Source organism: Myzus persicae, unplaced genomic scaffold, assembly GCF_001856785.1.
Source record: "Myzus persicae strain clone G006 unplaced genomic scaffold, MPER_G0061.0, whole genome shotgun sequence".
Classification (NCBI taxonomy): domain Eukaryota; kingdom Metazoa; phylum Arthropoda; class Insecta; order Hemiptera; family Aphididae; genus Myzus; species Myzus persicae.
In genome coordinates, this window is record NW_019103326.1 from 223,482 (window position 1) to 250,742 (window position 27,261).

The window sequence follows — 27,261 nt, forward strand, 5'->3', positions numbered from 1 at the left end:
TAAGACGGAGACAACACATGCGGGTATAACGTCCTCTTAAAACTATAGGTTTTTTAGTTTTTGAAATTAGTCAGTTTCTGATATTTACAGTCTGTGCTCTTAATAAAAATGCATTTGGACGTTGGAGTAAACGAACATAAAATGGTGCAAAGGGACATTAGAGCACCTCCCCCTTAAAAAATGAAAAATATATACGCTAATAATAGATATGTATAAATAATTTATATTTGTATGAATAATGTAAATGTTTAGCTTTAGTTAATTATTAACAACAAAAATGTGTGTACTGAAAATCGAAGACATTTTAGAAATTATTATTTAAATGCAATATAATGTAGGTACCTGTACCTGTAATATCTATTTTAAAATATTTATATAATACTTTAGGTACATACTTAAAAACATGTATATAGGTATACTTACCTATATTTATTTTACTTTGATTTTATTATGTAATATATTTCGTTACCTATTTTATTTCAATTGTTATTTATTCCAAGTTACTTATTTAAAGGACAATGCATATTTTTCTTTTGGACTTATATTCCATGGCCTATTTTTATTTGACTCTTTTCTCGGAGCTTTTCCGGGGTCTTGACATAGCTTATTTCATAAATATGTGTATTATAATTCATCATACGCTTCACATATAGAACGCTCCGCCGCTTAAATGACAAGAAACGCTCTAATATTACATATGTATACTAGCTGACCCCGCAAACGTTGTTTTGCTATATAAATGAATTCTAATGAATATTTTGGTAGTCAAATAAAAAATAACTAAATTATTGTAAGTGTGTGGGGATGTGGTAAGCTGGTATTTAACTGAAAGAGGAATCGAGCACTGTGAACGATGACGACCTATTTAAATAACAAAACCGATAAGTAAACTTTCAATTTCCGGTAGTTGCACTTTTCCTGGCGTTCAACACATACCGGCCACCTCATTTTTGAATTTAAGCGCATTACAATGCGGACATTCCTCGTCCATAGCACCAAATCTCTACTTTAAAATGAGGGTAATATCGGGCCTATTACGCGAATGCTAGACGAAGGAATGAATTGGATGTAAATGCTCGATGTACTTGTTGGAGTTGTCGGTTATTTGCTCTGTGTGTGTGTCAAATACGAATCGACTCACTTGTAATTGTCTTTTTAAATTTGTTTCAGCTCATGCCTCACGCAATCGCACCATGTTCACACTCATATTTTCATTATCCTGTTGGATTTGTTCGTCTGTTCTTTGTGCTGCTCTTTCGCATGGTTGTACTTTTAGTCGTTCGATGGGCCAAATCAGACCCTTTGCGTCTTGCTGGAATCATACAAAACATAGAAATCGATCCGATTGAAGTACTTAATGCAGGAAAACAGTATACTGATAATACAATTATTTTATTAACCTTTCACATATAAGTGATTATTGACCTTTCTAATATATAAGAGAAGAAACTTGTTGTGTTCGACCGGCCTATTCAACGGCCGAGTCGTTTCTAATGAATACGTTAAATGCCATAAATATACAGTCAAAAATATTATATCTACATGCCGATAAAAACGGACAAAGAGGTCAGGTAGCAGGTTGGTGGAAACCCGAGGGTCGTCGCCTATATATAGGTATACAATTTACACATTAAATATTAAAAAATATTTGTGGTGAGCCACCTTTTACTCTTAGGGGCATGAAAAATAGTTAACATCACTCTCTGAAACCTACTGAAAATACACACAAAATGTCATGAAAATCAGTCTAGCCGTTTCGGAGGAGTTTGGCAACATACATTTTTCATATTGTGACACGAGATTTTTATATATTACATATTGTTTAAGGTAAGTGTCACAATATCAACACAGTTTTCATTGCTATATTAGTTTAGGACGTTAACGCGTTTTCTAACGATTATATTAATTAGATGTATTTAAAAAACAAATATTGGAAAATATTAGATACATGCACAGTGAACACAAATAGTAATAAAAAATTTGAAATAATAATTATCTTACAAGGGCAACACTTTTGATTATTGAATGACCTGATATTATAATGAGGTGTGCAACAACTTATAGTTGTACTTGGAATCTACACACCACATGGAGAAGATAATATAGCTTTTTTAGGTAAAATATAAAAACATATTATAGTTATGTGCAATTTCAAATTTTTCTTGGGGGGGGGGGGGGGGCTGAACAAATTTATGCCAAACAGACTAGCTGGTGGAAAATCCTCATTCCTCTCATACATCGGGATAGTTTACCTTAAATTTTTTTTTATTATTTTAAGATTTTGACGACACATTTTATTGATAAGTTGTCATTTGTTATTATTACTCAGGCCTGTCCTGAGAGGGGGTGTAGGGTTTGTCACTCCCACACAAATCTACGCGACAATCAACAATATAAACTTAGAATACAGAATAAAATAACCAATAACATAAATAGTATTTGATTTTTTAAGCAATTATTTTTATTTTTATAATTATATATGCTGATCCCGTGCACTTCGTTGCCCGTTAAAAATGCCATCCCTACATAAGAGACTTGATTGTGATAATACGAGCAGTATAATATCAGGTAGGCAGTTTACCTGTGGTAAATGTTGTTTAGCCATATAAATTATTTCGAATGAATATTTTTGTAAAATAACTTAAAAATCCAAAATTATTGTGGGTGTGTGGGCCGTGGGGACGTTGTATACATGTATATGATTGAAAGAGATATGGAGCACTGTGAACGATGACGGCCTATAAAAATAACAAAATAACTAAATATTCATTTTTTTTCTAGTCCTCGCCGCCTATAAATTAAATTTGTAAAAATGAATGTGGTTCGTTTGGAATCGATTAGGTTGCCCTCAATCCCACTTTGTGTTAAACTTGGACTTTGATTATGACTGTTGTATTAAATTGCTGATATATCATTTGCTTAAATGATGACACCTTAACCCATTCGGCCACCACTGCTGTTGGAATTATGGGAGCGCAATAAGATTGTTAGCCCATGTAGTAAACCCACGTTAACATTTTAATTATTTTTTAATTTTTTATTTTTATGTCAGCAATATTATACATGGATGGATGGATAATTTTTAATTTGTTTTTTTACTATGACAACAAAAAATTTAAACAATATTGGCATTTACTTTTTCTAATAATGATTAGATTAATTAAACATTCATGTTATAAGAAATGCAGCTATTAAATAAATTATTGCTAATTAGTAAAATAAAATAAAATTGTACACACGCAGTTCTTCTGGTAACGCCAGCAACGGAAAATTTCATATAGATAAAACCTAAATTTTATCTCTACTATCGACTATTGCGTTCTGTGTATAGAGAGGGTATTTAAGGCTATAAATAAAATCAAACGGAACAAAAACGATACGAAAATTATCACTTTACAAAATTTAAACTTTACTTTATATAGTGAAACATAATATTCATACCTTATATTCAATACATTACATAATTCTCCATGTTGATCAATTTTTTTGGTGTTGGCCCGGAGCCCCATTTTAACGGTTAATGATGTCATATGGACAATTGTATGAGCTAAAGCTTGCTGTAGCTTTTTCAATTCGAAAAAACATTCCGGAACTCAAAAAATAAATCATCAAAAAAATTTTAAAGGATTTTTCCAAAATTTTTTTTTTGTAAAAACCTCTCCTGACAATTAAGAACAATTAAAAAAATTGGAGCCAAATCGGCCCAGCCGTTCGCAATTGATGAGTTGTTATACATTTTTGGCTCCATTTATATATATTTATATAATATATAGATATATAAGTTAAAATGTAATTCTATGGAACTTATATAAAGAAAAATTAGTTAATTTAGTTTCAAAATAAATTAACTCGTAAGTTAGAAGTTACTTTAAAAAAAAAAACAAACTCATTAAGTAAGAAGTTACTTATGGAAATAAAAGTAACTCGTTAAGTAACTTAGTTAAAATTAACTTAACTTTTTAACTTAACTTTACATTTTCAACTCTTTAATGCCCAGCTTTGCAAATCGCAATAGTTTTAAAGAATTATTTCAGGATCTTTAAAAAAAAAACTTGTCAATCTTATAACTGCAGATTCCAAATACGTTATAGGTAGTAAGTATTTTTTGTAGGTTCATAATCTCGTATGATAGGTTTATCGTATATGTAACAATATAGTATGTTTAAAATTGGAATTGAAAATACTGTATGTACTTACAATAGAATGAAGATTAGAATCATTCTACAATGACAAAATAGTAGGAACTTAATAATCAATTTTGTTAAATGTTCAGCCAGCCACTAATCTAAAGGGGGAGGGAGGGAGCTAAGTGAAAATTGTGTATACTATGTATACATTTATACAATAAATAGTTCATATATATGTACGTCTTAAATTCTACAAATTTAAAATATAAATAAAAATGTTAATATTGCTATCTAATATTATCTATAATGTCACGTTATATAATCTATTATGTACTAAAATTGTAATTAAATATTTTCTGGAAAAAAATGTAGCTCCCCTCCCTCCGACTATGTATGCCAACCCATTCCAGATTGCTTGATCTGTGCCAGTGTTCAACGGTCCCTAGGTCCACATACATTGCGATACAGATCTGCAGCACCTTAGCATAACCAGATAACCTTAAGAGTCAGCTCTTGCAATAGAAAATATGATAAGTAAATATAAATCAATTTTCATGTTAACAATAAATAACAATACCTAGTCAAATAGATCGTTAAATAGATTCGTTAACAATCGAATTATATCATACTTTCAACATTCACTGTGATATTAAAATGTTCAAGTCTCAAGGTTTAAGTATTGATATTTATCTTGTCACATATAAATCGTCATCTTATATTAATATATACAATTATACTGTCTATCAACAATAAAATATGTCTATGCCAATGTTATAATGTTTACAAACAAAATAAAGTTATCAATGTTTATGTTATAAGGCATAATAATTTTTTTTTTATATTGGACATTGGTATAATATTTGAATAATACAATTTACATTTGATACTATGAAACAGAATTTTATATTACTATTTACTAATCGTTTGAACCTTTATTTCGATTTTTAATACTTATGTTTATTTTTTCTATGGATTGTATATTTGTTGTTTTTAATTCGATAATATTGATCACGCCAAAGTTTCTAGGTTGATCGACAAGTTACTAAGATTACAGGTAAAACTTTTGTTTAATTTAAGAAAAAAAATAAAATTCGCTTACGGTGTACCTAATTCAAAAAATATTTGAACTCAAAACATCGATAACACCTTCGTCCATATTCAAACTTATAGAAGAAAAGTAATCATCATAATGTCTTAATCTCTATTAAATAAATTTCTTTGAAATTGCATTCATCTTTGAGATACATTTCCCGAGTCGAGTACCGAGGTACTTACCGAGACGCTTCGTCATTCATTTTTTGGGCTGTTGCACAAGTTTAGCTTGTAATCAAATTTCAAAGCTTATACTGTTTATATTAGGTATCAATTTATAATGTTCGTGTGTAATCTATTTTCGAGCAATTTATAGCTGAAATAGGTAGGCATCTATGATATACACGCATAGCACCGTTTCTACCCACGTGTCATATTATGCAAGCCACTAAATAATATCAAGTATACTCGTACATTTTGGGAGCATCGATTATTTAATATTATGTTATGCGTATCAAAATATAACATTAATATGGTAAATTTATTTGTTTCCAGTTTTAACCAATCGACCGGTTACAGCTGACACTGCATCCAACTGTTTATGCGAGTTCGACGCTGCATGATTGAAGGATGAAAAAAATATTTTGAAAATTTGAACTACACATGACCGTAAATTGGCAAATCGAACACATGTGACACGCGTTCACCTTTATTGTATATATACGTTGCAATATATTATCGGCATAGTACAATTATGTCTATAGATACTTAACGTTGCATACCTGTGTCGTTAAAAATAAAATACGATTTCATCTGATGGCCTTGCCGAATATATTTTGTATAATTTTCCCAAATATTATAATATAATATATATACATATATATATATATATATGCGCTGCAGTCGCTAGTCTTCAGATTGTGAGCACAGACATCGGCGGTTAGGTGGGTAGGTATGTATCGTATTGATTAGACTGCACATTATGTACAAAAAGTTAAGCACCTGAGCTATAAGGTGCCTTCGGAGATCGGAAGGTCGGTGAATCGAGACGTGGTTGAAGGACCCGTTCTCCTTGGGCTTGACTTGGTAAAGCATCCGACATCAAATCTATGTCATACAGACATAACACGTTTTCTTAAACAACTGACACGGTTCGAGTGCATCGTGGTTTACTTATATGCTATCGGGACAACATATTGGGCAATACATAGTAAAATAAATAATTAAAAACAAAAAAAATAAAAAACCACTACCTACTTGGTTTAGGTATAGACATTTTGTGTGTTTTTATTGATCTATGACTAATGATTATAATATAATCCTATAAAACGATTTGGCCAACAAGCAAAAGTCCGATACTTACCCCTCCCCACAAAACCACTCTCTTTTATCGACTTGTAGGTACTCGTATTCGACAAAGTGCCATCGGTAAGGTTTGGAAGTAAGAAATGTTAAATTTAAATATTAAACTAAATATGCTTAACCTGCTAAGGAAATTTTATGTTCATCGGATTATATTTCACATTGATGGAGAATTTATGATTTATATGGAATGATGGGAAAACAAAATATTATATAGGTTAAATTATATCGTAGTAATAAATTACACAATGAATCAAATTTATAAGTAATTATTTAACATTCAGTCGATTTCATCGAGACCGTATAAAAAAATTACATATTTCAACATAATATCGATTGGTTGCTTACAAACACTGTAAATCATTTCATTTATTTTTTAGTAAATCAACATTTTTTTATATATCCATTTTTAAGATATTCGACTACCAAACTAGTTTGAAAAATTCCGGTTCCATCATCCTGTGTTGTAATCCGATGATTAACTCCTCTTCCCAATGTACCTAATACCTAGGTAATGTATATCTATAGGTAACCCCTTAATATTGACAATTTAATAGCTTATAATATAATAAGTTCAAAAAAAAAGTAAATACACATTCCTACGTATAGGACGTACCTTGGTCTACCTAATACGGCTTTCCGTTTTATCGTAGGTATATATTTATTAACCAACACGAATATGATATTAATATAAATAGGTTAAATACAATTTTAACAATTTTCGTATAAGGTTCGTATTTTTTGTTATCGAACGAAATATTTTCACTTTTCTAACGATTGTGATGAAGGTTTAAACAATGCCAAAATAATATACATTTATGGCTAATCGTATGGTGATTACTAATTTTTCTGCTGTTGAATTTGTTTCCATTCAATCAGCAGATATAAAATATTTATATAATAAAAACAAAATCTACCTCGACAAATTCTTTTCTTGAAGATCATTCATAGCCAATTGTAAATTTCTCAACAGAATTTGTATTTATTTATGTATTGAAATATGCTTACTGAAAAATTAATTTCTATACATATAGTTTAGTATTTAAAGGTATTTAGGTATTATAAGTACAGATCAATTTAAAATAGGTATATTTTTAAAATACCTTTAATTGTCTATTATTGCAATGCAACTATTGAATACCGTACTATTATCAATTATCATATATTGTTTATGCACTTTAATTTATAATATCTAATATTAATAAATTATTATTATCTAATATTTATTTATAATATCTAATATCTAATATTTGTAATATCTGTATGCGTTTCAAGCTATTGAGATTTACAACCTAGGATACAGTCGGATTGCAGTATTTTGAGATTTATACTGTCATCGATTATTATCTAACGAGACTAATATTTTCAAAAGATGATTCATAAAATACGTTGTTCAATAGTGTCATGTGACTCTGTTATTGATCGATATTCTATTGAATATCTGAAGTACAGTGATCACTCGATAATTCAAAATTCAGCGGACTGAGCTAAAAATTCGATTTATAGAGGTCTTCGATTTACTGAGTGCTTAAATAATCGAGGAAAAAAATTAATTCGATTTATAGAGAGGTGAAAAATTGTAGACTAAAGTCTAGATTTGGTAGGTAAGGAACGATATCTAATATTTATAAAGTACGATAAAACTTGTAGTTATTAATTTCATTACGAGTATGTCAAATAGATTGTTCATAATCTTTATACATCTGAATATCCATCTAATCGCGTTTAAGGAAATTCAAATTTCTATAATTCGAATTTCCTTAAAGGCTACCTAAAACCTCTATGGTTCTGGGAAAAAAATTCGAATTGTAGATATTTCGAATTATCGAGGGGACCGAAATACATTATTTTCTTTTAATTATATACCTAGAGGTTTTCTCAGAGGACTAAGTGTTTATTTCGATTTATAGAGTATTTCGAATTATCGAGGTTTGAATTATCGAGTGAATACCGTATAAACTTAGTTAGTAATTTGAAGATTTAATCTATCGACAAAATAAGGTATACCATATACACAGTACACATATAGTACGCACAGGTATTTAATTGTTCAATTGCATGACTAGTAGATGCTATAGATCAGCGGCTCCCAACCGGGGGGGGGGGGATTTAAAGTCTGCTCTGGGGGAATATAGTGATGATGAAATTACGAGAATAATTATGTTATTTTAAAATGTGTAAAATTGACATCACTATATTAGTTTTCAGATTATTGGGCATCGATAACAATTATATATTAGGTATAACGATAGAGTCGATAGACCGAGATATTATTTATGCGTTAAGTTAATATTTTTGTTTTTGTACTCAATATTTTTTTTCTTATATTGAATATTATAACTACGCAAGTTGATTTATAATACATTTTTAAAATTATGAAAATAATAAAAGTAAGTAGTTGTATATTATTATAATATATAGTTTTTTTGAATTTTTTATTTGTGGGGCTCACAACAAAAAAAAAATTCGCCTAAACTCTAATTTAAGGGGAATGGGGAATGAGATTTTAGTACATTTACAAGGGGAGCGTAGAATGAAAAAGGTTGGGAACCGCTGATATAGATACTACAATGAATCTGGGTAACCTAGATCATTGACACCTAATTTATTGATATTATTATCTGATTCATAAGTTTCATCTAAAAAAAACAAACAGTATACAGAATATGCTTAAAGTGTTTCTGAACCTATTGATTAATAAAAAAAGTAAAAATAGTAAATTTTTATATTTTTTTGTTATATTAAATATTAACTTACCAGAATTTAGTTTAGATCGTTTTGACATAAAAAAAATCATGCAAAGTTTTCAAATTTTTACATTTGTTTGTAGTCACAACCTATTGGTATATTATGTATTTGGGTTGTATTAAATGTATATAAATACCACACTACTACAGAGTAATACAGAACATATTATAAAAGTATAAAACCCAAACGCTTAACAATTAGAATAATCAACTAAATAAAGTTTATTGTAAACATTTAATAATATTATAGCGAAAATCAGCTTATCAGGATTGAGTTGCTATTGAAATCACAGAATATTTTGTGGAACATTTTGTATGTGTCTTAATATCATCATTCTATGATAAATGATTAATAATTATTTTATATTTACATTTTTAGTATGGTTTTGAACACAATACATTTCTTATTGTAAAAGTTCTTATTTTTTAGGGAAAGTTAAGAAACCAAGATTCGAGAAACTAATACACGTTTGGCACAGGCCTTAAGGCCGTACGCTTGCGCACGGATACAATTCATACAGTATACTATATTTGTGTATAGATTATAGAATAAATACATAAAAATAATAAAACGTGCAATAGAAACATCAAAAGCCAGTAATAATCATATCATGTATTATTATTATGTATTATTCTCGTGCCTCGGTGCCCACCTATGCACTATTTCACTTATAACGTCTAAAATATTTAACATATACAATTTCTTAATAACCATATATTACGCTTGTGAGCTAACGTCTTGGATCAGTTGTATTAGATTTGCATCTCACTAATTACGAATTTAAACAAAAAAAATATGATATAATGATTATTAAATTCACAGTATAGTCGTATTCATTTTCGTGTCTGATTGAAAAATGTTGGTATTACAATAATTTAAATACACAATGATATCTTTTTCTTCTACATTTTGTTTTTGTTATCTTTTCATGGGAACAGATATGGTTATGGATAAAAAGAGATGTACTCAAAAACAAATAGGTAATTTCAAAAAAAAAAAGAAATCAGAAATCAATGGTCATTTGCCAAGTAATACCAATTGTAGAGAGATCATTTTTTGATTTTCTCGATAGTTTCTAATAATTCATAACCAAATAGTCCAAATCGTGAACATATAACCAACAAATGGTGCATTTTCGAAAATGTCGATAAAAGTTACTATGGAAGGCTTTATGTGTAACGTCTGAAAGCTGCAATATTGAGCCAATATCATCCGATCGATCTCCACTTTAAGAAATTTGTCAATTGAGACGATTTATCATTCGTTTGAAATTTAATATCATAAAAAAAAGCAACCTAACCTTGTGTCGAACTGAAACGAACAGAGCACATCCTATTTTTATTTTATTTTTTAATTGCCTCTTTGAAGTTCTGTTTTTCACCAATAATTGAGTTGAAATAATTCGTTAACTTATACAGCCTTGATAATTATTAATTATAAATACAAGTGTCAAGCACCTATATACATTATTAAACATTCTTTTTAAGAACCATTAAAGAATCGTAATTGTAAATGTATATGGAATACAAATTTATAAGTATTACATAGATTGCTCAATAGGAGATGTACCTACGTCATAAACGTTGTTATAATATTCTTTCAATGCACATAATATGTACTTATAAATACGTATAATATTCGTTTTAAAAAAATGAAATGTAATTTTATATTAAAAGGTCACATAAAAAAGGGGAAAACTAACGGCCTAGTAAGTAGTAGCTTAAATTTAATTAGATCAATACAAAAAAGTAATGACTTATGGCTGATAAACATTATATTGAGAAAATAAAACTTTTAAAAATATCAATCGTTTACTAGTACGATTATACGAAAACCATACTTTATAGCTTATGAATACATAATTTGTAATTTTAATTAATTTTTTCAATTTATCGTGGTCTCATTTCCCATAAGTAATTGTTAACAAATTATCAATTATTGTGGCGTTGGTAGGCTCTTACAAATATTATAATTATTAAAACTTTAATGAACTTAACAAACTTTTTAACTTTTAAAAATAGGTATAGGTATATTATTGTTTATTTGTTTTTAAGATACTAAATTAGTTTAACTTTATTACTAAGAATTTGCTAAAGTCAAATTTCTATTTTTTCCACCACTATAGCTAAGCCAACTTTTACCCAATTCATGTTTAAGTTGTAACACGTTCACAGTCAGTTACTGTTACCTAATTTGTTAAAATTATTACTTCTAATTTATTACATGACAATATCAACAAAACTTAGTAATTACCTTCCTTTAAGATTTCAGACAAAAAATTATAATTGTTCTTATCATTTATGATAGTTGATAATTGATGACAAATATAATAAAAAATAAAAATGTTATTAATTTCCTAACCCTGATTCCTTAGTATTGTATGCTATAGTAGTATAATACCTGCCACTTAGACGGCTAGACCCACTGACCACGATAATAGTTCAAATCTCCTACTCAAAAAAATAATCATGTGTGCGCATACTCTTACTGAATATTTTATTAATTATTTATTTATGACAGTAGTAATGCCTATTGAATGACGTAATAGTTACTGATAATTAATCAGTAAATGTATAATGAATATAATATGGTACAGCTGTATACATATATTATTATGTGTATATTTTGAAGTTACGCAAAATAATTAGTATGATTGAGACGACGAATACAGAGAAGTGTGAATTGTTTGAATTTGTTGTCAAAGTAATTCTGTGTACATACCTAGGTAAAAAGTACAAATCAATTTCCTTTTTTTAGAAATATCCTGAATTTTTTTTTAATATACCAATTTTACTGTAGATTATTATACATTCTCATCTCACCACTTCATATTATCACGTCCATATTAGATATCTTTAAAAATTATTTAATTTCTGAACTTAAATCCTAATATTATACTAGACACCTTCATATCTTAGTATAGGTACATTCATTTTTTCTTATCATTAATGATATGAGTCATTTTTATTACATTGTGCAATTTACACATAACTAGCTAAACAAAATAGGTTTATATTTTCTCATTCATATTATAACTCATCTTGAATCATGCTATAATTATAAGGGGTTAATGTAATAACTGTAATTATTGAAAAAAATACAATTACCTCAGTGAATACTGTTTTCACAATGTTATTATTGAAAAATAAATAATTACAGAAATATTATGACATCTATTCAATATTATTTAAATATAATGCAAGGAAAAGTATCTTACCCATTAGTAATAAAATTGCTTAAATGAATATATTTTTTTAAATTTTCCATCTTAGCCCTTAGGTACCAATACTTGAATACAAAAACATTAAGGTATGGTAAATCCAAAAAAAAAAAACGTAATTGAATCACATTTGTGTTGTAGCCATTCTATAACAGATTTACAAATAATACAAATTTAATTAGTAAAATTAAGTAGGTAAGTAATACAACTATAGACTATACATAATCTTACAAATGATACGTACCTACATAAAATGTGGATGGGTAGGTAACATGTATGTCAAAGGAAACAATCAACTTGAGGCTCAAGTTGGTTAACTAGTCAATGTGAAGAACGTTAAGTCTTAAACTAATAAATAATATATGATATAAGTTTTTAAGTCATTCTAAAATTAATAATACCTATGTATAAAAGTATTACCTTTTCTCGGTAAGAAAATGTAGATTAATTCATTTTAAATAACTTTAAATAAGACTAGGTAAAGAAAAAAGAAAAAAACATCTAATTCATTTTTATTATTAAGCAAAATTGTATTAACATGATTAAACCCTTGTATTTCTTTTAGACAACTTGGAAAAACGAAAAAAACTAAATTGTTACAATTTAGAGGGGCCACTCATACTATAACTAAATTATGGTACCCACCTAAGTCTAAGTGTACCAGAAAAATTAGTCAACTAGTTGAAAAGTTTTAAAAAAGTTATAATCTTCGCACAAAACTGTGTTTTTTTGTATGTTGTGTATTCCACACTAGTTATACCTACATAATTCTACATTTGTAACATATTGGATTGTTTTTTATCTCTCATTCATTCCAATTTTAAATCTAAAAATATGTTGGTGTTATTGTTGATTTTTATTTTTTCATCGTTGCACACTTATTGGGTCAATCACAGTTAGATTATTGCTTGGACGTAATTTAAATGTTTACAACTTTATTTAACTCGGTACTACGAACACCTATGATCTACCCTATGTATAGCATATATAGCTTATACATAAGATGTTTTTATGTTCCTTTACATTCTACACTAAACTGTATTCCATCAAACTCACCTGTTTCGTGTTTGATTAATTAGTTTATGTATAGGTACCTAGTTGCAGTTATTTTTTCACACCTAAGAAGTTATTTAATCTACATCCACAATATATACACGAACAAAACCATTACACGTTTTCAAGGGTAAAAAAGAATGTAAAATTATATTTATCTTACTAGTATCTATACAAATAGTCAACCATCTTAGTTGTAGGTCACCTATAACTTTGGAAATTTCGTATAGGTACATACTTTTTTTTATTAGATATTAATGATAAAATGTGTTATTGGATTTTTTTTAAGAGTTTCGAGAGTACCTAATTACTCTTCAAATTTTGATCACTATATTATATTATAATTTATAAGAACCTTCGAAGTAATGACAAAATATAAGTAACCGACAGTATACGACCTGTTGATATTAGGTACGCATTAAGATGATTAGGTTAGTGTTTATATTTATTTAAGACAGTAGTAGTATAAATAGTATAAATATTGTACAAATTATGATTAATATTTAATATAGATGTGCCGAATGTATAAATATATTATGAACTAATATTAAAAATTCAACTTGCTTATTAGTTTTTCCGGTTGAAAAAGTTAAAAGTGAAAGTCATCGTAGAAAAATCTGTGCACACAGGTATGATGGATTTAATAATGTACCTACGTTATGAATAGTATACAATTTAAAGGTATGAACCATCACGAGTTACGTCAATTTTCATGGCAAATTTGTATTGTTAGGCGGCGGCGTTGTTGATAATAACAATAGCTAATGCATTATAATATTATTACTTGACGTGTTGTTGCTAGCAGCACAGTGATTATAATTAAACGCCTATAAATACAAAGTCAAAGTATTACAATATTTTTGTTGACTTCCGCTACATGTATTTAATAGGTACCGAACGCAATATAACACATTATTGTTTACTCCACACCCACGCGTTTCAACTGACTTTGTAAAGCAAAACAGACCCTTACTTGTTTTGAAATGTCATCTCGTCATCTTGAGTTTTGTTTTAAAAATAATGACCAAGGATAATATGGATTTTCATAACGATCAACATTCACCATTATCAGCAGCGGTCGAATGTGATTGGGTTAGGTCGAGTGTGTGCAGGACACAGGTGACTTGGAGATGACATCGCAATCATAACCCTTTTCGTCGTCCACCTAGTATTTCATTTCTCAATATAACCTATATTAAACTAAATTTCTTTGAAAAATGCTTGTCCAACTATCTATATAAATTATTATATGTGCTCGTGGCTTCGGCGGGGTTCCCAACAAATCAGATTTTGTTTTTTTTTTTCATAGTTAGTACTGAAAACTCAATGAGGATATTTTCTGAACATGTCACATTGACCTAATCTTAGTCTAAAATGTTCCACACTATAAAAAAGTGTTTATTTTATAGATGGGTACCTAAAACCATATCATATGACTTATATGTCTGGTATATAATTTTTACGGGCTGTGATTCTGTATTCAAAAATAAATTCCAAAATAGCCCAGCACTTTTATAAATAATAGATAAATTAATATAAGCTGTCATGCAAATAAAATAAAAATACGGGACACTTCAAAAAACAAAATAAATTTGATGTATAATTGTTTTTAAATACATATAATATATAGGTAGGTACCTGGTACACAAAATCAATTTAAATTTTTGTACTGATCACTGATGGTTGATTTATTAATATTATGCTTGTATTCATAATTTATGAGTTATCTAATTAAAGATTATATAATAGTACAAATTAAATGCAGCTGATAATGCCAATAAATGTTTTTTCATTCTACATAATATTTTATAGTATTTATGCTGTGTTCTATCTGCCATTTTGTCACCATGTTGTATAAAAAATACTGATTTACATATTGCACAAAACACTTTTACAACTTCATCAGCATCTCTTAATGAAGAAAATTCTGATTTTAATTTTGGAGTGAAAACGATCCTTCTTTTTAGTGTTTTGAAAACCAATACGCAGATACTTTACCGAATCGTTCTGTTTATTTATACCATCCCACTACGATTACGCCATTAGTCACTGCTGACTAAAGTGAGTGACCATACCTAGTACCTACAGAGTACAGATTCAATAGGTATCTGTCTTGTCCAAGTATTAATGACAAATAACATTTAAAATATTTTACATAGATATAATAGTATGGGTGTTTTAGAATATAAACAGATATTAATATATCATAGTCCGTAACAGTGTAACGAGCTAACATTTGACAACAAAGTGGTTGGTGGGATTGTGTTATTAATATAAAAATCATAGACATATTAATGATTTCTATGGTTAATATGTGTATTATCAAAATAAACGAAAATATAATATTTTTAGGTATGTTTGTTTGATTTTTTATTATTCTCAGAGGTTCTCAACCTTTTTTGGTTCACGACACACTGTTATACATCACAAGTTTTCACGGTACACTCACGCACTTGACAACCACAACAACGTTGGAAACTTCGCCGAAGGCAATAGTTATCGCCACGCGCCTATACATGTATGACATTTCTCGTGGCACATCGGTTGAGAACCCCTGCTCTAAGATTTGTTGCAATTATATATATTATTCTCACGCATTATCATAATAAATAAATTTAAATGGAACAGACTAATGAATAACGGCCAGACTGTAGCACACAGAATAAAATTATAAAACCACTGTCGTCAACAAAAAGAGACGATCTGTAATTCTACTGTGTCTTTTTTATATGCTGCCAGACACAAGGACGGTCAAAAAAGGTCGGCGCCGCCGAGGAGAAATCTAATTCACACGAATTCCCTTTAAATCCGCTCTTGACCGAAACCTTTTGTTCCAGCCGCCTTCCTCTCTCTGGTCAGCATAACCGTATCGTCCCTTTAGTCAGTGCATGTGTACCACCCTACATACCAACAACCTCTCAGAACGGAATCTTGCGAGCGATAGTACTGTATCTCTTTTAATAAACAGTTATAAGTGTGTTTTATTATTTCGCGTATTTTGAGTGTGCCTAATTACTTTTTGTTACTTAATACTGTTAAACAGTATAGTTACAGCTGCGACATTTGCGAGTCCGGTAAGGCATTTAATATATAACATATAAATTATTTTATAATTATATTATGCTCATTTCACATAAAATTGTGCAGTATAGTGTAATTGATCAAACAACAATAAAACCATCTGTATTTTAGATTCTGAGAGAAGCAATGAATGTTTCGATTAGGCATTTGATTTTGCAATGATGTGTGTGTGTGTGTGTGTCGTGTCTGTAATCACGTATTCACGTTTTGAGCTGTAAACATGCTTCGGGTTCCTTTATCAGCATTTTTTTTCTGGTAGGAAAGTAGTTAATACTTTGGGGAGGGGCGTCAAAAGTAAAACATTCTTAATCGTTTTTAAAGGCGTCAGAAAAAAACAAAATAAAAATTATGAAAAATTCTAGATTTTTACGCAGCCAGTTTTTGACAAATTCGATTTTTGATTTTTTCCAAAAAAAAATAACCGTAGATACATGAAAATTGTACTGTATGTTTATAATAGCAATTTCTATACATCGTAATATTTTCAAAGTATTTTGACTCATTTTAAACTAGGTATTCAGACGTTTAAGAAAATTGCGAGTTTTATTTGTTTTTTTTTTTTGTAATTATTACCGATAAAAAATCTTTTGCTCTGTAAAGAAACTTAACGTTCCTCATAAGTTGTTGATACTTAAAATTAAGTTATGCAAATTAAATACATTTTATTAAATAAATAAGGTTGAAATAAAGTATTAAATACAGTTGAGAGTAAATCTACGATATTTTTTTTTTGAGCGTCTGAACTTGGTTTGACAAAATCCAATAAAATCATGAAAATCGGCAAATTATTACAAGTTTGAACAAAATTTTTACATTTAACTTAGAATAATTTAGTTATTTTATTGTAATTTAGTAATTTAAAAATATTATTCATGGGAACTTAAGACTAAAAGTCTTAACACCTAAAAGGAACATTAGTATTTATATACAGCTTACACACAATAACATTTTAAAATATATTTTTTTTTGCCAAAATTAAATTTAACCTAGGTAGTAGGTACTGTAGTAGTACTAATGTCTAATAAATTACTTTAATTATCATAATATCATACAATTTACTTAGGCATATTACAGGCTGACAGCCCGTCTTTGCTTAAAATTGTTTTTCGTATACAATAATTATTGAATTAAATGTTTTACAACAATTACTGTAACTCTCAGAGACACCTATAATGTACAGTAGAGCTTTACCCACTTACCCTATTTTTATCTTATGTTTAAGGTTACCTGTTTAAATGTGACACTATTAATTTTATATTTAATTCCCACTTACTTCAAAAAGTCAAAATAAGAATCAAAAAAAGTACTAATAGATTCTAATATTCTATTGAATAATGTAATATGAACAGATCGAAAATTAAACGATTTTGTAAAAAAATAAATCTCAAAAGTTTTAAATTAATAGTTATAGGAAAAAAACGAGATTTTTATGGGATAGACTTGAAAAGTGGGACAAAATGTGTCCCGTTTAACTTTCGTCGGGACAACAGGACACAAAGTTGAAATATGAGACAATAACATCTTACATGAATACCTAACTATATATAAAGATATTCTGATTTGAGCATAGTAGTTCATATTTTTACGTTAAGTTTTCTCTTTAGTTAGTATTATCAAACTATTGTTGTCGTCCATAGTCAAGTACACAATACGAATATAATATTATTAGGTAGGTATGTGGAATGTAGATACGTATATACCATAATATACAAGCTTGTAATGGCACATTAAAGATTTACACGCCTTCGGGATATATTTTACTAAAGCTCCGAGTGTGTATCGTGCATTTATATATTCACGATTGTGAAGTAAGAAATACCTTTTTTTTAATCATCGATAACTGCGGCGGGAAAAAAGTTGAAAAACACAACACTTATAACACTGAGCATTCAACGAAACCTCGACGGCTATAATATTATTCCGTCGTAACTTCCAATATTTACCTATGCAGTCTAATATGTTTTGAATTTCATCGGAGCTCGAGTAAAATAAATAAAATAATAATTATTCAAGGTGTAAATATAATATTAATATAAAATGATTCATGATATTATTACAATCGGTGGAGGCCTCAGAAGTTTTTTATTGCACAACAATTTTGAAGCCTTTTATGCAGTTTTAATTATTTGCAGCTATATTATATAAGTACCTAAATATTATAAAAGAAAATATTTTGAAACACTCATTTTATAACTGATCAAAATCAAAATTATAGTTTGTAAAGGTCAAATAAAACATCCATACAAAATATATGTTGGTAATTGGTATAGGTATATTGTTATATTGTTATACCCACTATTATATTGTATAACAGTGTCGAGACCATCCATTTAATAATTAGTAGAATATGATCTAATTAAATTCTGCAGTAGTGCTATTATATAAGCATCTATTACCGTGTGCATTAATTCAGACACCAAATTTAAAAATCTAAAACATTTTCATACTTAGGTACACGCGTATAATGTGTAAACGTCTAAACACAGCCACGAAGTAGCAGTCGGCAACTCAAAACACAATGACAATATTTTTATGTTCACCACACACGATTGTTCTACGAAAACAACATCGATAATATTTATTATCACATTGTGCATTATACGCACCTAAGTCCTGTAAACGATTAATTTATACCATAGAAGATTAAAGGTATAATATTATATTATATAAAAGATAAAACAACACAAGAGTGTACTTAAATATATATAATATTTATTTATTATACATGTACAAATAGGTCACCGCGTATATAGGTAGGTACATAAAATAATAATAAAAAAAGGTGAGCTTTTTCCCAGTTACGGATTTTTAAACGAGCGTAGACCAAGGTATTATACAGGTTGATTCATTCATGTCGCCGAGCACTCGATATTCTCTTATACATATATGATACCTAGGTACACATCTGCAGCTTGGTTAGTTTTAGGTAGGTGTGGAATTCGTAGGGTTTTAAGATCTTTAGATGTGCATTGTAAATTAAACGGGTAGATACTAGGCAAGGGTTAGACGTACCAGTGGAACATCAAGTGTCTTGCGATTAGAAAATCACTCCGTATAAAGGTGTTTTATTTATACAAGTTACCTATATGCCATGTATAATTTTATTGTTTTCTTTTCGTCGTGTGGCTTTCTCTTCGGGGGCATGCGTTTAATGGCTTTTGATAATTTTTATGCTTATTTAATGAATGTTTTGTGTATTATATATTTATATTACTTTCCACGTGGTTTTGTAATATTGTTGTTGAATGGTCTAATATGTGACATTACAATAGCATAATATTATAATATCATCTGCGTAATGTGTTTTATAATGTGTCTGGTGCTTACATATTATATACTAACATCTTACACCGCAGTTAATGGCAGTTACTGCACTATTATTAGTAAAAACATGCTAATTATTAGCTTATATATATTTTATAATATATATGTACAACAGAAGTGTGAAAAAATTAATATCTTTATTCTAATGAGAACACGTAAACGAAAATCTAATAATGAGTCATGATGACTGACGAGATATTATAAAATGGTTGAATTATATAACGCGAGAATCGCTTCAAATGTATATCGAATATTATAATGACTAAACACCGTAAACAATTACGTAAAGAATCTGCATAATATTTTACGATGTTATCTAAAATATTGGTCAATTGGTGTGGTTTTTTGTAATAAAATAGATATATTTTAGTGTTTTTCAGGTCGAGTATAATGTTCCGATATATTATAATAATTAATATTTAATACTGTACGCACAATTAAAACATAGTTAACTCAGGGTATAACTAATTTCAAGGGACCGAGAAATAAATTCGATACATCACAATTTATTATATCAAGACCATAAACAAACAAATGTAATGATATGTTCACACATGACACATCATTATAACAAATAAAATAAAATGTAACAGACTAATAATAAATAACGGCCAGACTGTCGCACGTAGAAATCGGACATCTTCAATAACACCATAGTCACATACAAAAATAGTTGATCTATATTATACTTGCAACGTTAAAGCCACGGACTAAGATATATATATAGTATGTATATCTTAGCCCGTGGTTAAAGCGTGGGGCGTGGGGCTTTGGAAAAGGTAAAAGAGGTCTTAGTCGCCGAAGAGGAATCTAGTTCCCCGAAGCGTAAAAACTTTTTGATAAAGCCTACCTCTCGGGTCAGCATATCCGTGTCACCCCTACAGCCAGTGCATGCGCAATGCGCATCACCCAACACAGCAACAACCACGGACTAAGATATAATTATATCTATTACATCTATTATAATTATATCTTAGTCCGTGGCAACAACCTCTCTAAACAGAATCCTGCTAGTGTCACTGGACTCCTTGTGACGAAAAAAAATCAGTGTATACTCATTATTTCGATTCACGTGATAACGAGATTTTTGACGTAATTGATTTTATTGTGAAAAATGATTAATATTACCTATTTAATATTTTCAAAATGATATTTTTGCATTTTATACACATGATACATGTTTCAAAATATTTTGGCTCTTTATGAACTATTTATAGATGATTTACACTATTTTTTCAATATATGCGTTGAAATATTTTTTCTTAGTAAACAATTTAAAAAATCATACTATTTTGACGTATTACTGTCTTATGTCTGAGGGACAAAAACAATTTGTGCATCGAAAAAAATTCAACGTTTTTGATGCATTTTCCGTGATGCTAGAAACTTCAAATTCGTGCCATAGCTTCCGTATCTTTTGCCATGACCCCGTTATTTTCGCAGTTCAATACCTTCTGATTGTTCAATATTCATTTGCTGTGGATAATTTATATCTTCAATGATAATTGATTATCAACAGTGAACCATGTACACGCGGTAAAAGTTGAGACCAAAATGTTCAACAATATATAGTTACTATACAGGTCTGTATTCAAAAACCTTAGACGATGATCATTTTTGGTGAATCACTCTGGAAAAAATTACGAAAACAAAGTCTGATGTTTTCAATTTTTCGAAATAATGAGCTTCCACGGAATAGTGAATAGCGTCTAGTTATACTCTTATGTTTATTGCAGGTATTGGTTTAAAACTGTTCCAAATCGAATTAAATACGACTTTTTAATAATGTATTTTCTTTTATATTTTGTCTAACTGCTCATAAAAATCAACCAACTTATTGACAACGCCAAAATAACGCAGTGATAGGATTCCATTCTCAGTTTCAAATATTATTAGTAGAACATCGTTTCTATATATTTTGGTGATTTATTCAGCATCTTCAAAACCAGTAAAAAGATACTGAAGTTTTTATCAAGCACCCACTAAGTCAAGAAAATCAGAATTGGATAATTATTACAAATTTTGAAACGTAGAAAAATAAAAACCATATTCCATATAACAAGACAATATTAATATATTAAATTTATATTTGGACCCCGTGGTAATGATAATATATAAATAATTTATCAGAAATTTTTCATTTTTTAAACACAAATATAAATATGTTTTTGAGCCGAGTAGGTACAGCCGTACAGGTATAATTTCGATTTGACTGATTTTGAGTAATGTGTTCGTTGCCATAATTCTTTTTAACAAAAACATATATTCATGTTTCATAGCTTTTCCTACCAGAGGAAAAATATCGATTAGCGTTCTATGGTTTTTTTTTTCATTGGAAGTCAAAAATATAATACTTTATTGAACTTATAGTTGAGTATTGAACATAATCAAATTGTGTACCTTATCATATTTTAAACCTTTTAATATTATGGATATTATCTTTTATAATCTAGTCTTTATCGTCCTCTTTGCTGCCGTATTCCGAGTACTCGTCCGCTTCACTTGTACAAATGCTTTCTGATGACAATCCCTAACCTAACCGACTACCACTGAACGGTCCATGATCTCTATGACCGTCTCCTCCTCCAGTGGGTATTGGAACTGGGGCTCGATTGGCGAATGTGTCTCATTCCGAAGATAGCACCACCGGCCTATACCAAAAGACAAAGCTGATGGATAGCCGATAAAGTTGGGCGTCGGTTGGACTGTCTAAGGCGTCTCAAGATCGTCTTCAACCGATTTTTCATCATATTTTAAAATGTAAAGCTAACAATACGATTGAGCATAACAACTGATTAATTGTAAAAAAACAAAATAATTTTCCTTCTCAAACAAATGACAGTCAAATTCTACGATTAAAAAACAACTTCAGATACATATGAATATCAACCTAACACGGTTGTAATGTTTTACTTAAGGCTAGCAACACTAAAATTACCTTAAAAAGTCTACTTGAAATATAACATGTTTATTGCTGGCAACTTTTCGATTCAGCCAACAAGGCAACAACATTATTATAGGTACATATTTTTAACTATTTATTATCATATTGTTATAAACTTTCTTTATGTGTGCTTTATTCTTTTAAATTTTGTTCTACTTCAAGACCTACTCAAGTTGATATTACATAACAGGAATTTTTAAGCAAAAACGACAGATTTCTTTACCGGGTTTTAACATTAAAACTGAAAAGTTTCCTCGAAATTCTGATTTTACTTACTGCCGCTTATTGTGTTAGGTCCACAATCCACCGCAGGATGGATATACTGTTCGTATATTATCTTCGATCCAGTGTGGTGGCATAGCTAAGTAGCTTAGTTGCATGATAAATCGATTTTCATTTTAGGTGAGTGCAGTGATATTGACAGACATTCAAATATGGTTTTCGACTTCAACCCTTTTTACCTACAAAAAAGCACTTGTCGAACGATGTTACAAAGTATACACTATCTGCCTTAGGGTTAGAGTGGAATCTTATCTTATAATATTTTTATGGACACATTTAGATGCCGAAGAGAGCGATGAATGTATTAATTTTACAATGGTGTGTGTTTATTTATTTATTTATTTTTTGTGTCTGTCGTCACGTTTTGGGACAGTAAAAGTTCTTTGATTTTCTTTAACGGCATCTTTTATGATAGGAAACCTGATATATATTTACATTATCAGTTGAAAAGTATTAAAAATACATAGGGATGAATTTTTTTTATAATCATTTAAAGTTCAATTCTTGACAAAATTCAAAACAAAGTTAAACCCTAGTAGTGCGTATTCTGTAACCAAATAATATAAAAGCACAGTTTTTTTTAGTTTTTTATGATTGAATGTGGACGAAATTACATATTTATATTATGATTTATGTTATTTTGTTGTAAATTAAAAATATTATTCGAGGGCACTTGAAACCCTTAAAGTATATAATTATATTTCATATACAAACAATGACTTTCGAGTGTATTTTTTTGTTATAAATGAATTTAATCTGCTGCTAAGTACTAATGCTTACAATAGTAAAATAAATTACTTTAATCACAATAATATCATCAAATATACTAAATTACTAAATAATTTTGTTTACCTTTTTAAATATTATGTCTTATATAATCTTGTAAGCTTATAAAAAATGTATCAAATATAATTTGAATTCCTTACTTTTTGACATTAAACATTTTCTTGATTTTTATTTTTGAGAAAAATTATAACCCGATTTCCAATTTACCAAGATATTTATGATAAAATGATGTAATACATTTCAATAGTGACATGTGGACACTATATTGAACACAAATATTTTCCTTCACGTTCAACGCTTTTTCAGATTTATGGATAGCTTTTGTATAATTTTGTGATAACACAATAAATCTGCTCTGCACTTATCATGAGAATAACTTTTTATACGCACTTAAATATATATTTTAAATTGTAAAATTTTCCCTTATTGTTCTATTTAATTGCCTATTCAAAACCCCTTAATTTGAGAACAATAATAAGTGTTTTTAATATGTATATTTATTAAATATTGTAAAACCAATAGCTGACACTCGGTTCTGTTGCTTAAATATAATCTTCTAATTAATATATATAATATTATTAGTGATAATAGTGATGAACTTAAAAATAAAATGCACATTTTACCATTTTTGTTTCATTTAAACCAGGGGTGTTCAACCCGCGGCTCGAGGTAGATTTTGATGCGGCCCTCACTACAATTTAAGAACCATGAATTAATTGTATATAATATATTAATATTAACGAGAACAAATTTATTTTAAGAATATAAAACATCAAATAAACTGTAAGGGCCGATGCACACGTCTGTGTTTTTACCGTTGCTTAAGGATTGCCACAACTTCGATCGATCCAGATATTGATTCATTACTTATACAAAAAAAGCCATTAATTTCACATTAAATAAAACTAATGGCTTTTAACTTTTTTGAACAAAAACTTTTTTTTTTATTATAAATAAATATTTTTTCCTGTGTACTTATCATTAAATATTAATACTTGTAAAAATATTTCTGTTTATCACTCTCTATTGTAAAATTATAAAAAATGTATTGTTGTATTATAGAATATATTTTAATCATTAAATTTGAATGTATTATTATTATTAAAAAAAGTATGTGGCCCACAACAACTTCTACATAATATGATGTCTTCACAAAAGGTTGGACCCCCTGATTTAAACCCTAGTAGTAATTATTACCAAAAGTATTACTTTCGATTGTTTATATCATGGGGATTGGAAACGGTCAAGTATTTTAACTAACATTTCGTTAAACTTATACCTATTTTTTAGTATTGACTAGTATGAATCTATAATGAATTTGTCGTATTTTGATATTTTTTAATACTGGTTAGTATGCATTTAATTCGAATAAACCCATTTTAAAAACTTCAACTATAGTAATTATGGATAATAGATATATTTACATAAGTATATAATAATATACAATAATCGTAACTATTTACTGATAACTGACGAACGGATATGAAGGGGATATACGATGTTCTAAACTTATGTTTAGAAACCTAATAGCTAAATGCCAATATGTACCAAAATTGAAATGTTATTTATCAAATTCTTTTTAAATTATACCTATAGTGTAAATTTTATTACGTTTTCTGTATAATATCTTATTAATGAAGTATCAGCTACCTATGGTATTTATTTTTATTTTCTATGATAAGAGTTAATTATTTAGCTATTTGAAGAAAAAAATATTGTTGTTTGATAGTTAGCTTACTATAATATACATAATCTATTTCTATAGTTATCAATCTACAGTTTTGAATCATTTTGTAATAGCTCGGCTATTGTGTTTTATGTTCTAATAATTACTTTAATAATTATTTTAGGTAATGTGAATCTCCACAAAATGCTTTAACAGTAAAAGACTTGTCATTTGAAAGAGTTCGAAACTTTAAGTACTTAGGAGTAGATATAAACTCGCAGGGGGACAGCCACGAAGAAATCCACAGAAGAATCGCAGCCGGAAACAAATGTTATTTTTCACTAGTCCAATTATTTAAATCTAAATTATTATCAAGAAAAACAAAAATCCGATTATATAAGACCCTTGTTAGACCAATTGTACTGTATGCCTGTGGGGCATGGGCGTCTACCAAGTCTGACGAAAACAAATTAAGGATTTTCGAAAGGAAAGTCCTGCGAAGAATATTTGGGCCGAAAAGAAATGACGAAGGTAACTATGAGATAAGGTCAAACAGAGAACTCAATGCTCTATATAACGAGTCCAATATAGTTTCCACACTCAAGAGCCAGAGAATTAGGTGGGCCGGTCACGTCTGGAGAGCAGAGGACAGACTTATATCGACCATCACGAAATGGAAGCCAGATAAAAGTCGACCGAGAGGAAGGCCTAGACAACGATGGGAGGACCGAGTTAAGGAAGACCTCAAAATGCTAGGAGTACGGAATGGAGAAGAACAGGCAGCACACAGAGAAACATGGAAGGAGATAGCGGAAGCGGCAATGGGCCTAAATGGCCTGGATTAAGCCTTAAAAAAAAAAAAAAAANTATAATTATCTGTATCTATTCTATTTATTTGTACCTGCCAACGTATATGTATAAATATATGCACCAAGGTTTTTTCTGGTGTCTTTAGTTTTTATTATAATTATCAGATTTTATGCGATGATACCTTTCATCTTTAATACAATATGTCATTTTACAGAAACATGTTATCGAAACTTTAGTTGACTAAACGCATGTAGGTACCAGCTACATGTTGTAGGCTTGTATCTATAGATAATACAGTTTTATTGTAACCAGTCAGGGATTCTCTCATATTATTAAATTTATTGAGTAGACTGATTAATTGCTACATTGTCAACTATAAAAAAACAGTTAAGTGGATGTCAAAATTCGAACTTTAAATACTCATAAAAAAAGACATGACTATGTATTTTTCATATTTTTCAACTGCTATTGTAACAAATTAACAAGAGTCTTGTATTTATTTTTCATGCTTTTTTACCCAACCTATAAAATTGTATTGATATTCATAGAAAAAAATAAAAATTGAAAATATCCGTCAACAGCTTAAAACAAGTTAAAATATTTTGAAAATGTTATCAATAGGGCTGGGATTTTAATGCACTAAAAAAACCAGAAAAATGTCCTAAAAAAAATGCTTTTATGACCTAAAAACCCCCGAAAATGCCCTAAAAAAAATGCTTTTATGATCTACAAATTTTTTTATTTTTAATAATTTTAGTATAAATTACAATAAAAAGTTTTAAAAAATGCATTATAAAAATCTATTACAAGTGTAAATTGTAAATAC

General features: G+C 28.9%; 1 protein-coding gene across 1 annotated transcript; it reads left to right on the forward strand.

The window, feature by feature from the left end:
- Positions 1 to 1,013: 1,013 nt before the first annotated feature.
- LOC111034293 lies at positions 1,014 to 26,470 on the forward strand. Its single transcript, XM_022315433.1, has 3 exons — positions 1,014 to 1,019; positions 1,171 to 1,370; positions 26,002 to 26,470. Exons 1-3 carry the CDS (start codon positions 1,014 to 1,016, stop codon positions 26,468 to 26,470), a joined length of 675 nt encoding a protein of 224 aa, XP_022171125.1.
- Positions 26,471 to 27,261: the final 791 nt, after the last annotated feature.

What these genes read in the sequence shown, in the direction of transcription:
- LOC111034293 (XM_022315433.1), top strand. An exon ending in GTACTTAATGCAGGAAAACA is followed by an intron (nt 1,371 to 26,001) that starts GTATACTGATAA and finishes ATTATTATCAAG; the next exon opens with AAAAACAAAAATCCGATTAT.